At 31.9% G+C, this 18,962-nt stretch overlaps 1 protein-coding gene across 1 annotated transcript; it reads right to left on the bottom strand.

The window, feature by feature from the left end:
- Positions 1 to 2,991: 2,991 nt before the first annotated feature.
- Positions 2,992 to 18,863, bottom strand: LOC132712963 (uncharacterized). Its single transcript, XM_060695405.1, has 8 exons — positions 18,737 to 18,863; positions 16,741 to 16,810; positions 15,446 to 15,513; positions 14,964 to 15,019; positions 14,060 to 14,159; positions 6,426 to 6,487; positions 5,948 to 6,034; positions 2,992 to 4,659 (listed from the first exon to the last, which is right to left on the bottom strand). Exons 4-8 carry the CDS (start codon positions 15,008 to 15,010, stop codon positions 4,503 to 4,505), a joined length of 453 nt encoding a protein of 150 aa, XP_060551388.1. The 5' UTR covers positions 15,011 to 15,019; positions 15,446 to 15,513; positions 16,741 to 16,810; positions 18,737 to 18,863; the 3' UTR covers positions 2,992 to 4,502.
- Between the last annotated feature and the right edge of the window lie 99 nt (positions 18,864 to 18,962).

Raw genomic sequence — 18,962 nt, 5'->3', positions numbered from 1 at the left:
CACATACACACAAAGAAAATGAAAATGATAGATAAAATATATCATTCCTACCAGATGTCTCAGTGCGCATTAATATCATTATCATCATAATCATCAATGCCTTAATATCATTTGATATCAACAAGGTATTTAACTATCTGAAAATGTCAACTTTTTTCTCCCTTAACATCGTCAAAATGAGATTTCCGTATCACTTTTAACATATCAAAATCATTTATCTTCCATACATAATTATAGATATTATTCAACTACTTGTTAATCAAATATTATATTGAAAATCCAGTATTATCTAACTGTTAATTAATATGGAACACAAAAAGCTTGTCAAAAAAAACAAAAAACTATACAATATCATCAAAATGACTTACATATTACATAACATCATTAAACACCCAACATTGTATGTCCACAATACAATATCATCAAAATGACTTACATATTACATGACATCATTAAACACCCAAAATTGTATGCCCACCATACAATATCATCAAAATGACTTACATATTACATAACATCATTAAACACCCAAAATTGTATGCCCACCATACAATATCATCAAAATGACTTACATATTACATAACATCATTAAACACCCAAAATTGTATGCCCACCATACAATATCATCAAAATGACTTACATATTACATAACATCATTAAACACCAAACATTATTATATGATCTAAATATATCTGCAATCTCATTGGTCCAAACAGTACCCGTACGAAAAAGATAGCAGGATTCCGCCTAATATTAGCAGGAAAACGCTTAAAATTTCCGTGTATATAAGATTTTCCTGCTAATTTAAGACGGACACGGAATTTTGTAAAAAATCCTGCTAAGCAATTTCATATTCCGCCTAAGGCTTAGGCGGAAAATATGGGATGAGCAATAATTTAGACGGGTTTTAGGACTTAGAATTTTGTCAGTTTTTTGTTAACAGGAATTATGTACTTAGAGTTTTTTGTTAACCAGAAATTGAACTTAGAAAATTTTACTAGACAGATTTCTGAATTTGGAGAAATTTCTGCAGATGACAGGTAAATGATAAATCGAATATTAAGTGATCAACAATTATTTTGCTGCTTTTATTCATTGTTAATTTTCAAAACTAAAATATTGTTTGTACAAACATAAACATACATAATCATTAATTGATAAGAAAACTCCACAACAAAACTAAAACTTAGAACATATATAATGATGTTGTGATGACTTTTGCATAGAATATATTTCACTGTGTTAAATTTGGGTATGAACTAAACTCATATATTAAGCTCTTTAATGTAATATAATCAAATGAGTAATATCCCTGAAAATTTCTTATCACCAGGATAAATAAATAAATACTGCCTCTAGTAACCACTCTACTATGATTTAACACCATAGACCTGATAACACACAGGTCAGATAGTAAATTCTGCTACAGCGTCCAGACTGTTCCATGTGATTTATTTGGGGGGAAGCAACAGTTACTTTGTACATTTTATATGATGAGTCTGTAAAGAAGGACTTTGCAAAGTTTTTTTTAAAGATATTTATTATGAATTTTGGATTCTTTTTCCATTTATTTTCTGGTATTTTTATATAATTGTGAAAATAAAACGATGGGTTGGATTATCCCTGTTTACCATCATATCATGGACTTGTCCATAATTTGAAATCTAGGATATATGGGTCAGCAGAAGCTGAGACAGTGGAAAGAAAGCAAATAACAAAGGATTTTATTGATAGTTATATAAAAATTGTGGTGATAATATATAAGCAATTTTTGAGATAATATTTTGTTTAAAGTGTAAGGATTGAATATTTTTGAATTTTTCAAAGAAAAAAAAATAAGACTTAACCTTGTGAATGAAAATGACAATAATCTGGATATGCTCAGTTGTAAATGAATTTTGAATGCTACATTATGACCTTGGATAAGAAGATAAATACCAATATCATAAAAATTCAGGTAAGTAACTTTTGGATACATTTAAACAATAAAAATATATTTCAAATAAATTAAATAATTTTGCATTAAGTTGAGTGAGAGTAAATTTGTAACACTAAGTTTGGTTGTAATGAATTATAGTTTAAATGCATGTATAATTATAACTGCAAACAATGACAAGAAACAATAATATAAGATATTAGTGGTGGCAGTGTTTTACTGATGACTGTTTGTGTTTCAGGATATGTCTCAAGCTGGTGTAAAAAGAATGGGAGAGGAGGAGTCAAGGACAAGGATATTAACGATGCCATAACTTAAAGCAGATCAGTTATGCTTGGAATAAAAATGAAAACAACTGGCTGAACAAAAAACATTTACAGTGAAATAAAATGAAATAATTTGCCATCGATTAAAACAATACAATAGCAGTGCAATAAAAAATATAACTCGTGTTTCTGTTTTTTGTGTGACTCTTTTAGTACTGTACATGCACCCTAATGTAAAATACATTATGGTAAAGCTCACAAAAATAACTTAAAAGCTTTGTAATTGTGATCACCTATTGTCTGTCTGCAATTTTGGATTCCAATTATTCTTATGCAGCTAAATAATAATGTTGTATCCATCCATAATTCAGCTTTATTAGTGTACTATCACAAAATTGAATAACTTCATTTCCTTAGGCGGATTTTTTTGCTAGTATTCCTTAGGAAGAATTTTCTGCTGCTAGTGATTTTCTAAGTAGGTATTTTTTTCCTGGTTAAAATATTTTAGGCGGAATTTTTTCCGGCTAAGAATTTTCCTAAGGCGGAATTTTCTCCTGCTAGTGCTTTCCTTAAGCTGAATTTTTTCCTGGTTAAATTTTCTAAGGAGGATTTTTTTCCTGCTACCCTAACTGTTTTCCTCCTAAGAAAATTTGCATATTTCGCAGCGTATTCCTGCTTATAGGAGGAATCTGTGATATGTAAACCTGAAATGCCTTAGACGGATTACGCCTAGTAGCTAGGCGGAATTTCTGCTTTTTTCAGGGCGGAAGTTTTCGTACGGGCAGTCAACAGAACTTTTTATAAAATCATAAGTTCTGGGTGTAGTATTATATTCACTGGCTGAATTGGATTTTCCCAGTCTAAAAATAGATTGAGACTCATATTCAATGATCATACACCGTAGGCTGTTAAATACGCGTGTTACTTAAAAAGTAATTGTTGCTTTTTGTTCCATATGGCATATTTCTCGATTAAAATATCAATACATTACCATTTTACTTAAAGGCTTCACCGCAATGTTGAGCATAAACTTGAATTACTTTTGTATGCGCAGCGTTCGCAAAGTCGTTGCACGCCTAACACGTGCGTCTTTTTCCCCACGCTTCAACGATGCAAAAATTGTACATGTATATAAGGTTGTACTTTTTGTGATTTTTTTTATTTCTTGGGCCCATATAATAAAACAATTATTGACTAGTGAGCCATTGAATATGATGTGATATTCACCGGCAGAAAGTCATATTGACCTCGGCTATTGCCTCGGTCAATATGTCATCTGCCGGTGAATATCACATCATATTCAATGGCTCACTAGTCAATAATTGTATATTGTATGCCCACTATATAATATCATCAAAATGACTTACATATTACATAACATCATTAAACACCCAACATTGTATGCCCACTATATAATATCATCAAAATGACTTATATATTACATTACATCATTAAACACCCAACATTGTATGCCCACAATACAATATCATCAAAATGACTTACAGATTGCATTACATCATTAAACACCCAAAATTGCATGCCCACTATATAATATCATCAAAATGTCTTACATATTGCATTACATCATTATACACCCAACATTATATGCCCACTATATAATATCATCAAAATGACTTACATATTACATGACATTATTAAACACCCAAAATTGCATGCCCACTATACAATATCATCAAAATGACTTACATATTGCATTACATCATTAAACACCCAACATTGTATGCCCACTATATAATATCATCAAAATGACTTACATATTACATTACATCATTATACACCCAACATTGCATGCCCACTATATAATATCATCAAAATGACTTACAAATTAAATGACATCATTAAACACCCAAAATTGTATGCCCACTATATAATATCATCAAAATGACTTACATATTACTTTACATCATTATACACCCAAAATTGCATGCCCACTATATATCATCAAAAAGAGTTACATATTGCATTACATCATTATACACCCAAAATTGTATGCCCACTATATAATATTATCAAAATGACTTACAGATTGCATTACATCATTATACACCCAAAATTGTATGCCCACTATATAATATCATCAAAATGACTTGCATATTAAATGACATCATTATAAACACAAAATTGCATGCCCACTATCCAATATGAACCTATCACGAATATTACATAATATCTTCAGCATATCATACACATCTTGTAACTAAGTCAACTTGTTTTGTGTAAGACTTTGTGATAAATATATTTAAAGAAAATCAGTTGAAACAATGTGGTCTATGACAGCCTCAATTTTTTTTCAGTTTAGGGATTATATCCCTAATATCTTTCTCTGTCTCACTGCAGCTTTTATCTGCCTCTGTGTAACTTATAGTCTTGTAGGTGGCGACAATGAAAGCCAGGGCTTCCTTTAGAAGCAGATAAGCCAAGTAACTGTGTGATATTCTGAAATAATACAACCATTACTAATACAAAATGGTGCTACATCTTTTATATTATGTGTTCTATAAGTGGATAAAAGTAGCATAATAAAGATAAGTAAAAAATCAGCAAAATACTTATTCAGTGATTGTCCAAAACAATAAAATAATTTGTAGTAAACAAAAGAACAAATGTACTAAACATACATAATTTTTACATCAACTTGTTAAATTTTCAAACTTAAAATTTATCATCTCACCACGGATACCTCACATGCAGCCATAATTTCATATTTTTATGAAAATATTAAATTCCAAATTTGTTTGCACAAAATATTTTTTCATTTTAAGTTGTTTTAAGCCCTTAAACTATTCAATTTAAACATAAACCATTTTTATACAAAGCTTCAAGGTCATGAAAATATTCAGTGTTAACCTTTTGCAAACTGCATATTTGTAGCCGAGATAATGACTACATACATTTCCACAAAACTAAGAGTTTGGAAACTGAAAATTTCAAATTTTTTCAAGGTTCAAGAGAGATAACTTTGTGCAAAATCATCGTACCATGATCAAATTCAAACTTGGCTGGGTAATTACTTAGACATACCTATATGTCAAATTTTAGTTGAATGTGTACAACCGTTGACGGAAATAATAATTTTTTTTTCCAAAGTTTAAGAGGGATAACTCTGTCAGAAATAATCAAACCACAACCAAATTTAAATTAAGCCAGGGTATTCCTATGACATATCCATGTATTGAATTTGAGTTGAATATGGTAAATTTGTGGAGATAATGAATGGAAATTTTTTTAAGTTGAAGGGGTATAAATATCCCAAAAATCCTCAAACAATGACTAAATGCGAACTAAGCCTGCATTTTCCTATGACATATCCATATGTCAAATTTGAGTTGAATGTGTGAAAATATTACAAGAATAATGAACAGAAACTGATGATGATGGAATGAGGAAACTTTGGAATGACGGAACAGGGTAACACAATATGCCCCAGCCATTTCATTTTAGTGCCATGATTTTTTTTTCAGACAGGTTTACATCTTCATTTGTAAAATTTTGTAACATGTTAGTGCCATGGATTTATTTTATCCCTATCTACAATGATGTTAAATTTAGCAATAAAAATTCTCTCACCAGTGATAATAAATGCATTTTTTTTTTCAGTTAAAAGGTAATTAATTGTACCTCAGTTTTTTTATTTTCTAGGTATTATATTGAATGTGAGTGTTTCCTATGTAAACAATATTAAACATGACTTGTAATATTTAAAGGATAGCATTCAGGGACATACATTTGGTTTCTGCAGAACAACTTGTAAAGGCAAGAATTTGTCTGCACAGACCTAATCATCTGGATTCTTAGTCCTGTTGCTGGATACCTGCAAATATAACCATAAAACTGATTGTTGTAAGTGTAGGTTATTTTTCATTAGTAAGCATTCAAAAAGTTAAATTGCTCAAAAAAGAAGCAGCCACTTGACCTTTTTAATTTTTTAACATTGTAAAATAACAAATACTAACCAATTTAGTGTTAGAAATGCTTTTTTCAAAACTTATTTATCATCTGGGAACAATTTGATGTTAAGTTTGATTGTATAAATAAGTTAACTGCAGTATAATATTTGTTATTCATTTTTTTGTATGATAAAATAAATGCATATTATTTGTATATTAAATCATTTATGTAACTGGTAACATGTGCTGGAAATACGTATGTTTAATCATATGAATAAGTGTGTAATGGCCAAAAATTGTGAATATCAAACTTACTTTGGGTCCAGCATTTGATACATAAATTGATTCTGCAATTGTTCATGCAGTTGTTCTACAGTCTGAAGGAAAATATAATAAAATAAACACAAAATTAGACGTTATAAAATGGTCAAACCAGGTGTCCCATATATTATGAACAATATTACACCAGAAATATGATGCAACATATGAAATTGAGGTTTGTTGAGGACTAAGTTATTTCAATTCAAAAGAAGTTAGCCTAATATGCATTTTTTCCCAAATTTTATTACAAAATGAAACATAAGATATTATGCTTTACATGTATTTTTTACTTAATCTCCAACAAAACAAAATATTCATTTTGTAAAGTTTTCATATAAAATTATCAAGTTGAGTATCAAAAGAATTTATATTAAGAAAGAGTATCAATTTCATAAATAGAACTTTCTGCTAATATTCTTTGATTTATAAATTTGTACTTAAATATTCTTCAAATTATTCAAACCAGGACACCTTTAGATTCATGCTAATTTTCATTAAAAATTAGAAAATGTGTTTAAAAGAATGATATTGTCAAGAAATCATAAGGAAGCAATTTATGCATTATCTATGACACTTACAATCCATGTACTAAAAAGACTGAAAATATGCTAAAATAGCCCTTATTGCATTAGTAACGTAGTACAATTATACAAGAAAATATGTAATTGTGGCCCACCAGTGTAGGTAGGTATTTTTAAAGAGATATGGTAAGACTAAAAAGCATATAGTAGTGGCCCACCAGTGTAGGTAGGTATTAATAATAAGATATATTGAGACATAATATGATAAAAAAAAGTTGCCCACCAGTGTAGGTAGGTATTTATAAAGTGATATGGTATGGCTAAAAAGCATATAGTAGTGGCCCACCAGTGTAGGTAGGTATTAATAATAAGATATATTGAGACATAATATGATAAAAAAAAGTTGCCCACCAGTGTAGGTAGGTATTTATAAAGTGATATGGTATGGCTAAAAAGCATATAGTAGTGACCCACCAGTGTAGGTAGGTATTAATAATAAGATATATTGAGACATAATATGATAAAAAAAAGTTGCCCACCAGTGTAGGTAGGTATTTATAAAGTGATATGGTATGGCTAAAAAGCATATAGTAGTGACCCACCAGTGTAGGTAGGTATTAATAATAAGATATATTGAGACATAATATGATAAAAAAAAGTTGCCCACCAGTGTAGGTAGGTATTTATAAAGTGATATGGTATGGCTAAAGAGCATATAGTAGTGGCCCACCAGTGTGGGTAGGTATTAATAATAAGATATATTGAGACATAATATGATAAAAAAAAGTTGCCCACCAGTGTAGGTAGGTATTTATAAAGTGATATGGTATGGCTAAAAAGCATATAGTAGTGACCCACCAGTGTAGGTAGGTATTAATAATAAGATATATTGAGACATAATATGATAAAAAAAAGTTGCCCACCAGTGTAGGTAGGTATTTATAAAGTGATATGGTATGGCTAAAAAGCATATAGTAGTGACCCACCAGTGTAGGTAGGTATTTATAATAAGATATATTGAGACATAATATGATAAAAAAAAAGTTGCCAACCAGTGTAGGTAGGTATTTATAAAGTGATATGGTATGGCTAAAAAGCATATAGTAGTGACCCACCAGTGTGGGTAGGTATTAATAATTAGATAATTCAAGACTTCATGGTATGTAAAAGTGGGCCTCCACTGAATTGGCCCACCAGTGTAGGTAGGTATTAATAATTAGATATAATGAGAGAATATATATATGATAAAAAAAAGTTGCCCACCAGTGTAGGTAGGTATTTATAAAGTGATATGGTATGGCTAAAAAGCATATAGTAGTGACCCACCAGTGTAGGTAGGTATTAATAATAAGATATATTGAGACATAATATGATAAAAAAAAGTTGCCCACCAGTGTAGGTAGGTATTTATAAAGTGATATGGTAAGACTAAAAAGCATATAGTAGTGACCCACCAGTGTAGGTAGGTATTAATAATAAGATATATTGAGACATAATATGATAAAAAAAAGTTGCCCACCAGTGTAGGTAGGTATTTATAAAGTGATATGGTATGGCTAAAGAGCATATAGTAGTGGCCCACCAGTGTGGGTAGGTATTAATAATAAGATATATTGAGACATAATATGATAAAAAAAAGTTGCCCACCAGTGTAGGTAGGTATTTATAAAGTGATATGGTATGGCTAAAAAGCATATAGTACTGGCCCACCAGTGTGGGTAGGTATTAATAATTAGATAATTCAAGACTTCATGGTATGTAAAAGTGGGCCTCCACTGAATTGGCCCACCAGTGTAGGTAGGTATTAATAATAAGATATAATGAGAGAATATATATATGATAAAAAAAAGTTGCCCACCAGTGTAGGTAGGTATTTATAAAGTGATATGGTATGGCTAAAAAGCATATAGTAGTGACCCACCAGTGTAGGTAGGTATTAATAATTAGATATATTGAGACATAATATGATAAAAAAAGTTGCCCACCAGTGTAGGTAGGTATTTATAAAGTGATATGGTATGGCTAAAAAGCATATAGTAGTGGCCCACCAGTGTAGGTAGGTATTAATAATAAGATATATTGAGACAAAATATGATAAAAAAAAGTTGCCCACCAGTGTAGGTAGGTATTTATAAAGTGATATGGTATGGCTAAAAAGCATATAGTAGTGACCCACCAGTGTAGGTAGGTATTAATAATAAGATATATTGAGACATAATATGATAAAAAAAAGTTGCCCACCAGTGTAGGTAGGTATTTATAAAGTGATATGGTATGGCTAAAAAGCATATAGTACTGGCCCACCAGTGTGGGTAGGTATTAATAATTAGATAATTCAAGACTTCATGGTATGTAAAAGTGGGCCTCCACTGAATTGGCCCACCAGTGTAGGTAGGTATTAATAATTAGATATAATGAGAGAATATATATATGATAAAAAAAGTTGCCCTCCAGTGAAGGTAGGTCCTAATTTTTACATATTTCAAGACAAGAAAGTATGTTATTGTGGCCCACCAGTGTCGGTAGGTTTTTATAATGAGATATGGTATGGCTGAAAAGCATATATTACTGGCCCACCAGTGTAGATAGCTATTGATAATTAGATATTTCAAGATTTGATGGTATGTTAAAGTGGGCCTCTAGTGTAGGTAGGTATTAGTTTTAAGATAAATTGAGAAATAATATATATTTAAAAAGGTGCCCACCAGTGTATGTAGGTCCTAAAAATTACGTATATCAAGACAAATATGTAATTGTGTCCCACCAGTGTAGGTAGGTATTTTTAAAGAGATATGGTGAGGCTAAAAATTTTAGCATATAGTAGTGGCCCACCAGTGTAGGTAGGTATTAATTATTAGATATATTGAGAGAATATATATATGATAAAAAAAAGTTGCCCTCCAGTGAAGGTAGGTCCTAATTTTTACATATTTCAAGACAAGAAAGTATGTTATTGTGGCCCACCAGTGTAGGTAGGTATTTATAATGAGATATGGTGAGGCTAAAAATTTTAGCATATAGTAGTGGCCCACCAGTGTAGGTAGGTATTAATTATTAGATATATTGAGAGAATATATATATGATAAAAAAGTTGCCCTCCAGTGTAGGTAGGTCCTAATTATTACATATTTCAAGACAAGAAAGTATGTTATTGTGACCCACCAGTGTAGGTATTTATAATGAGATATGGTAAGACTAAAAAGCATATAGTAGTGGCCCACCAGTGTAGGTAGGTATTAATAATTAGATATATTGAGAGAATATATATATGATAAAAAAAAAGTTGCCCTCCAGTGAAGGTAGGTCCTAATTTTTACATATTTCAAGACAAGAAAGTATGTTATTGTGGCCCCTCAGTGTAGGTAGGTATTTATAATGAGATATGATGAGGCTAAAAATTTTAGCATATAGTAGTGGCCCACCAGTGTAGGTAGGTATTAATTATTAGATATATTGAGAGAATATATATATGATAAAAAAAGTTGCCCTCCAGTGAAGGTAGGTCCTAATTTTTACATATTTCAAGACAAGAAAGTTTGTTATTGTGGCCCACCAGTGTAGGTAGGTATTTATAATGAGATATGGTGAGGCTAAATATTTTCGCATATAGTAGTGGCCCACCAGTGTAGGTAGGTATTAATTATTAGATATATTGAGAGAATATACATATGATAAAAAAGTTGCCCTCCAGTGTAGGTAGGTCCTAATTATTACATATTTCAAGACAAGAAAGTATGTTATTGTGACCCACCAGTTTAGGTATTTATAATGAGATATGGTAAGACTAAAAAGCATATAGTAGTGGCCCACCAGTGTAGGTAGGTATTAATAATTAGATATATTGAGAGAATATATATATGATAAAAAAAAGTTGCCCTCCAGTGAAGGTAGGTCCTAATTATTACATATTTCAAGACAAGAAAGTATGTTATTGTGACCCACCAGTGTAGGTATTTATAATGAGATATGGTAAGACTAAAAAGCATATAGTAGTGACCCACCAGTGTAGGTAGGTATTAATAATAAGATATATTGAGACATAATATGATAAAAAAAAGTTGCCCACCAGTGTAGGTAGGTATTTATAAAGTGATATGGTATGGCTAAAAAGCATATAGTAGTGACCCACCAGTGTGGGTAGGTATTAATAATAAGATATATTGAGACATAATATGATAAAAAAAAGTTTCCCACCAGTGTAGGTAGGTATTTATAAAGTGATATGGTATGGCTAAAAAGCATATAGTAGTGACCACCAGTGTAGGTAGGTATTAATAATAAGATATATTGAGACATAATAGGATAAAAAAAAGTTGCCAACCAGTGTAGGTAGGTATTTATAAATTGATATGGTATGGCTAAAAAGCATATAGTAGTGACCCACCAGTGTAGGTAGGTATTAATAATAAGATATATTGAGACATAATATGATAAAAAAAAGTTGCCCACCAGTGTAGGTAGGTATTTATAAAGTGATATGGTATGGCTAAAAAGCATATAGTAGTGACCCACCAGTGTGGGTAGGTATTAATAATAAGATATATTGAGACATAATATGATAAAAAAAAGTTGCCCACCAGTGTAGGTAGGTATTTATAAAGTGATATGGTATGGCTAAAAAGCATATAGTAGTGGCCAACCAGTGTAGGTAGGTATTAATAATAAGATATATTGAGACATAATATGATAAAAAAAAGTTGCCCACCAGTGTAGGTAGGTATTTATAAAGTGATATGGTATGGCTAAAAAGCATATAGTAGTGACCCACCAGTGTAGGTAGGTATTAATAATTAGATATATTGAGACATAATATGATAAAAAAAAGTTGCCCACCAGTGTAGGTAGGTATTTATAAAGTGATATGGTAAGACTAAAAAGCATATAGTAGTGGCCCACCAGTGTAGGTAGGTATTAATAATAAGATATATTGAGACATAATATGATAAAAAAAAGTTGCCCACCAGTGTAGGTAGGTATTTATAAAGTGATATGGTATGGCTAAAAAGCATATAGTAGTGACCCACCAGTGTAGGTAGGTATTAATAATAAGATATATTGAGACATAATATGATAAAAAAAAGTTGCCCACCAGTGTAGGTAGGTATTTATAAAGTGATATGGTATGGCTAAAAAGCATATAGTAGTGACCCACCAGTGTAGGTAGGTATTAATAATAAGATATATTGAGACATAATATGATAAAAAAAAGTTGCCCACCAGTGTAGGTAGGTATTTATAAAGTGATATGGTATGACTAAAAAGCATATAGTAGTGGCCCACCAGTGTAGGTAGGTATTAATAATAAGATATATTGAGACATAATATGATAAAAAAAAGTTGCCCACCAGTGTAGGTAGGTATTTATAAAGTGATATGGTATGGCTAAAAAGCATATAGTACTGGCCCACCAGTGTGGGTAGGTATTAATAATTAGATAATTCAAGACTTCATGGTATGTAAAAGTGGGCCTCCACTGAATTGGCCCACCAGTGTAGGTAGGTATTAATAATTAGATATAATGAGAGAATATATATATGATAAAAAAAAGTTGCCCACCAGTGTAGGTAGGTATTTATAAAGTGATATGGTATGGCTAAAAAGCATATAGTAGTGGCCCACCAGTGTAGGTAGGTACTAATAATTAGATATATTGAGACATAATGTGATAAAAAAAGTTGTATGTAGGTATTGTGTTATAGTTATATTATATGATATGTTATATTATATGTGTCTGGGGCAACATTGAGTGATGTTTGTGCAAAAAAAGTGTTGAGGGGTCAAGCCGAGACGATTATTTCACAAAAAAACAGTTTTCAAATCCTACAATGAAGTGTACTGTGTATAATCGGTTAGAGAGTACAAAGAAAAAGCTCAAAGACATGAGATTATAAAACTAGAGGATGCTTTTGTAAAAAAGCGCATGTCTCCCCCACTGCTGAGAATAACTGTGAATGGAAACAGGAATGGAAATGGAGATAAAAGAACAGAGTATATAAAACCAGACAACTGATATATCACTGATATATCAATAATAGTTAAATGTCCTCACTGATAAGAACTCTAGTTATCATCCGGAAATGAGAAAATGACCAATGGTCACTGTGACCTTAACCTTTGACCTACTGACCCCATAAACAAGAGGGATCATCTGCTCAATAAGACCAATCATCCTATGAAGTTTGAGGGTTGTAGGTCTAAAGGAACTCTAGTTATCATCCGGAAAGGAGAAATTAACCAACGGTCGCTGTGACCTTGACCTTTGACCTACTGACCATTAAAACAATAGGGATCATTTGATTAATAAGACCAATCATCCTATGAAGTTTGAGGGTTGTAGGTCAAAAGGAACTCTAGTTATCATCCAAAAATGAGAAATTGACCAACGGTCACTGTGACCTTGACCTTTGACCTACTGACCCCAAAAACAATAGGGATCATCTGCTCTATAAGACCAATCATCCTATGAAGTTTGAGGGCTGTAGGTCAAAAGGAACTCTAGTTATCATCCGGAAACGAGAAATTGACCAACGGTCACTGTGACCTTGACCTTTGAACTACTGACCCCAAAAACAATAGGGATCATCTGCTCAATAAGACCAATCATCCTATGAAGTTTGAGGTCTGTAGGTCTAAAGGAACTCTAGTTATCATCCGGAAACGAGAAATTGACCAACGGTCAGTGTGACCTTGACCTTTGACCTACTGACCCCAAAAACAATAGGGATCATCAGCTCTATAAGACCAATCATCCTATGAAGTTTGAGGGCTGTAGGTCAAAAGAAACTCTAGTTATCATCCGGAAACGAGAAATTGACCAACGGTCACTGTGACCTTGACCTTTGAACTACTGACCCCAAAAACAATAGGGATCATCTGCTCAATAAGACCATTCATCCTATGAAGTTTGAGAGCTGTAGGTCAAAAGGAACTCTAGTTATCGTCCGGAAACGAAGAATGGACGGACGGACTGACGGACTGACGGACGGACGGACGGACTGACGGACGGACTGACGGACAGGGCAAAAACAATATGTCTCCCCCCGAGGTGGGGGAGACATAAATATATCTGAAGACTTGAAATTATCAACCACATGACATATATCTTACTTTGGTCTTGAAGTATTTAATGCCGTAATAATGTTTTCTTCTGATTTCATTTGCATAGTTCTCATTGAAAAGGTGATGCCTCTCATGGCTCTTTTCTTTGCTGTGGAGAAATCAATATTTTGCATGTATAAATATTTAATCATAGTTCTAGGTAATTGTTCTTTTTTTTCCAAATTTTTTTCTTTCAATAATTAATTGGTTGTTGATTTTTGAAAACTGCTTTAACAGCTTCATTACATTCAGAAATATGCAGCCACAGAAATTTATATGCACTAATAATAAAAGAAAAAGAATCTTGAGCTTGATTGTCGTATCATAAAAATGTGCAAAAGTACTTTAAAATATATGAAATGTTTAGTTGGACTTCAACAGATTTATCACATTGTAACAAAAGTTGTAGTGGAAAAAGAGGCATTACTTTGCAAACAATAATTTCAGGATTATCGGCCTTTAGAAATGTCTTCCTTTCCAGACAAATAATAGGTATACCAAGTTTGAAGTGCATAGCTTTAACAGTTTTTTAGAAAAAGGACCACAAGAGTTTAGCAACGCTAATGCCAACAAGAATGTCATTACAGTAGCTTCAGAAAGTTGAGCTAAAAATAAATTATACTTTTTCCTGTATGTATGGGTATTATTGTTTAAGAATATCTTTATTGTTGTTAAAATAAAATTGAAAAAAAAAATAGTGTTGTTTGTGTAATTATGCATTCAGAGAATAATTTTATAAGTATTATAAAATCTATTAAGAATTATGTAATAAAATAGACACATTTTTTTACAGCCATGCTCAATAATAATTTGTCCTGTACATTGGTTTTGAGATATTTTGGCATGCTCGTAAGTGTTACCCTCATGATATGATCTTTAATATCCTAATTGCATGTTAAATAAGTTTACATACCAGTGCTTTTGGTCGCAGGATGATATGTCGGTCAGAAATGAAGTCATGTTTTCCCACTGAAAAAATAAAAAGAGTACTATACAAATTCAGTTTCATTTTTGTGAAACAAATTTTTTGTGGGTTTCATGGAACGCTTAATCCATGCATTTTAGTAACAAAATTTTTATTTAAAAACACATATCCACACAAAATGAAAATCCACAAAAGTATCTCTATTTAAAAACCCATGAAACTTCAGGCCCACAAAATTTAATGAATTACAGTTATTAATTCATCATTTACCTCTAGATATTGTGATTGTTTGGGCAATAAACAACATAGTGTTTAAACAGATTCACAGTATTTCTATTTACACCCCTGTTGGAGTGTACATAATTACATGTACTGCAGAATGTTTCCAGCAAAAATATATGCTAACAATAGATTACGTTAATGTTGCTGTTTAGTGGAAACTTTGAATATGTCAAATAAAGTAATAATACCTGTGAGTTTATGTAACTGAAAGGTATTAACGTTTCATCCTGTTTGTCATGTCTTCCAAATTCTTCTTCTGAAAAAGAAAGTAAATCATGTTGAAACATTATGATCTCAAATATTTCTCTGAGATATAATTATTTTTTGTGGCTATGAATTATTTCTTTTAAGTGCCAACACAATACCAATTTTTTATATACATTGTTTCTTGAAAAGAGTAAAAAGCAATGTAAACTTAATCCTTTACTGCATGAGTGTATTGTGAAAAATGGACGTTTTTATTGAAAAGCCTACTGTTACAAGTTTAAACTGCTATGAAACTATGAAAAATATTTCAGTACTGATGAAACATGGCATAAGTGTTGACTGGACCATAGCCTCTGTAACAGCATGCTCAATCTATAATTTTCTGTTACCATGGCAACAGGGCAACTTCTCAAAATTACCAAAATCACTGTTTTGCATTGCTTTTTTCCCATCAAAACTGATTTCAAAGCGCTGCAACTTCTCAATTGATTGGGATAGAGTAAAAGGCTTTTCAGTGTTGGTTACACTTTACTTTACAAATTACCCTGAGGTCTAATTCACCCTGTCATATGTCCAAAATTTCCTTGGCGATGAGGATGGCTGCTTGCCCCCTTCAAACCCCTGAGACAGAAGGGAGCACATCCCCTTTATGGCAACCCATTGATGTACCTTTTTGATTTGGGGTGTCGCCAAAAAATTGATCTCTTTTTTATCAACATTTCTAAAATGAAAACTTTTGTTTGGGGCCCAAAGAGGACATTTTGAGGCCTAAAAGGGGGGGGGGGGGAGGGGTGTCGTAATTGCGTTCTTTCACGTATATATGAGGAAGAGGGTTAACGAAAAGCTATTTTGTAATTATTAGGGGTGTCACATTAATCCGTTTAAACGGTTATGGTATGTTTTTGGCCAAAAACTGGTTATAAAATTAAATAACTGGTAACAGAGGATAGTATTTGACTAAGCCGTTAGGAGCAGAAAAGCTTTAAATTGATTCTAAATATTTCCTATGTTTTTTATGACAGGATATTGTATTTTAGTTGTACTCAACAATGTAATTTTTCTAACCTAATCGAATACTGACTACAGCTCAAGGAAAGAATAGTTACTCCATATTCAGATATGTGTTGTAATCATTTTGAGTACAACATAATCTGAACAAAATGGCATGGACGGACAAGGGTAAATGTAAATGCCCGCCACTAACGTGGGGGCACAAAAATAGATAAACTGATGCAAAATGTAACGTAATTTGTAATGTATTTAATGACTGTCTTACCACTATCACTATCACTTGGTTGTTTTCTATCTTGATCATTTGCTTGTTCTCCATCACTTATAACTACCACCTAAATATATATACATAAATGTCATAGCATTTGATTAGAAGGTACCTTTCAGTAGCAAAATAATAATACAAATTCTAAAGTCTTGTATGAATTCATTATTAACATCACATAAAACTATAATTATCGCTGAATGCGATTCATACCCCCATCAATGTCCTTGACAGAAGACGACTTGGAAAGGTGGTAAAGGGAATAACTTTAGTGGCATAAATACATATACATAAAACGAAATTATCACTGGTGAATGTACAGGTAATAGTATTAATATATATTGTCAAATAATGTTTGAAACAGTCACAAATAACCTTTCATTTTTCCAATGAACTAAACATTTTCTAAGTGAATTTTTTTACCTTGAAGTGTGGCCCTGACCTGAAGCTTTCACAAGTGTAAGATGGGTTCTACACATTGCCTAGTTGGGGTGAACTTTTGGGTAAAGTTTTAAGAAAATCCTTCCATTAGTATAGAATTCATTGAGCGGACACGACATAATGTCTAGTATTGATTGTATGTAAATTTGAAGACTTAAAAAGGGGCATAACTTTGTTAAAATGCAATACAGAGTTATGAAACTTTACCTGCATATCTTTATTGTGACCCTTCATATATGTTTTAAGTTTCAAGCAAATACCGTTTCTAGTTTCAGAAATATTAAAAACATGTTAAAATCAAAGAATATTTTCTAAGTCAATTTTTGACCTTCAAGTGTGACCTTGACTTTTAGCCGGCAAAAGGGTGACATGGGTTTAGCACATAACCTTGTTGAGGTGGACATCTGAGCAAAGTTTGAAGAAAATCTTTCAATAAGTGAATACAGAGCGGACATGACATTCTGTCATATTTGATTGTTTGATATTTGACCTTCAATTGTGACCTTGACTTGACACATGGGCAACATAGGTTCTGCACATCCCCTTGTTGACGTGAACATTTGGGCCAAGTTTGAAGAAAATCCTTAAATTGGTATAGGATTTATAAAAACACTAAAATGGAGACGGATAAACCGACCGACCGACGGACGCGACAAAGCAAATCCATTATAGCCCCCCGCCACTTTTTGTGTTGGGGGTATAATTAATAAGTTTGAATAAGATGTTTATGTTTTATGTTGATGTGAAGTAACACACTTTTTGTATCATAGTATGGGGATCTTTCTGTTGAAAATGTGTTATAGTTAAATCGTATACATATACATGCACTGTGCGTTAACTGGAGTGAAGGTATTAGTTACCCGCACTGCAGAGCATGCCCATTGATTGGTTCATTTTGTCTCAGGTTTACATATTGTGACAACAGAAAAAGGGATAGCGATAGAAATATCATATTCAGATGCTCCTTCATTGGTTACTTTTTATCTGGGGTTTCATATTGTAACATCAGGGAACATGCTTTTAATTTTTGACTATGATACAAAAGAGAAAGAACATCAAAACACTTGGCAATCTGATTTATACTGGGGTGCTACACCCCTCGTACAAATTAGATAGCCTTGGGTTTCAATGCTCTTTCTATTACCAAGATCCTGTAACACAAATTCTTTATGATTTTCATAAATACTGGTATGACAAATTAAGATTTATCAATTTTGTAAGTTAAAAAAGCATTATTTCTAAAGATATTACCGAATTTAACTTTTCATGTAAATAATGATAAAAAAAATGAATGCATATATTTTAATGATTACATATAAGGTGTACAAATATTTGCAATACATATCTTACGTATTCTTTGATGTTTGACAAATATTTTATAAGCATGATTATATACATTTATATAATGTCACTTAAGTTTGGTATACAACCTAAATTTCAACATACAGGATTTTTAACACCAAGTTTGCATGTCAAAATTAAAGATATTGTATAAAATGGTTAAACAAATAATTCATTGACAGCAGTCTTAGGGAATACAAGCATAGTTCAGTACCTGACAATTTTTGCTGCAGTAATTATTTTCTCCTTCTCTGGAATTAGAAACACCTATGCAGTCTGCATGATACCAGTTCTGACAAACATCGCACTGCCTATATTTGCTACAAGAAAAAAAAAACAATGGACACACTTGTTGCCAGTACAATTTCAGGGCTGGGAATTCATATATACTGCGTCGTATCCATCAATAAATGTTATATTACAAACGTCTGCAATCTTGG

This window comes from Ruditapes philippinarum, unplaced genomic scaffold (genome assembly GCF_026571515.1).
Source record: "Ruditapes philippinarum isolate M1 unplaced genomic scaffold, ASM2657151v2 ctg2500_1_1_1_1, whole genome shotgun sequence".
In the NCBI taxonomy this organism is placed as follows: Eukaryota; Metazoa; Mollusca; class Bivalvia; order Venerida; family Veneridae; genus Ruditapes; species Ruditapes philippinarum.
Note: the sequence above shows the minus strand (reverse complement) of the source record. Positions and strands in the feature narration are given on the sequence as shown.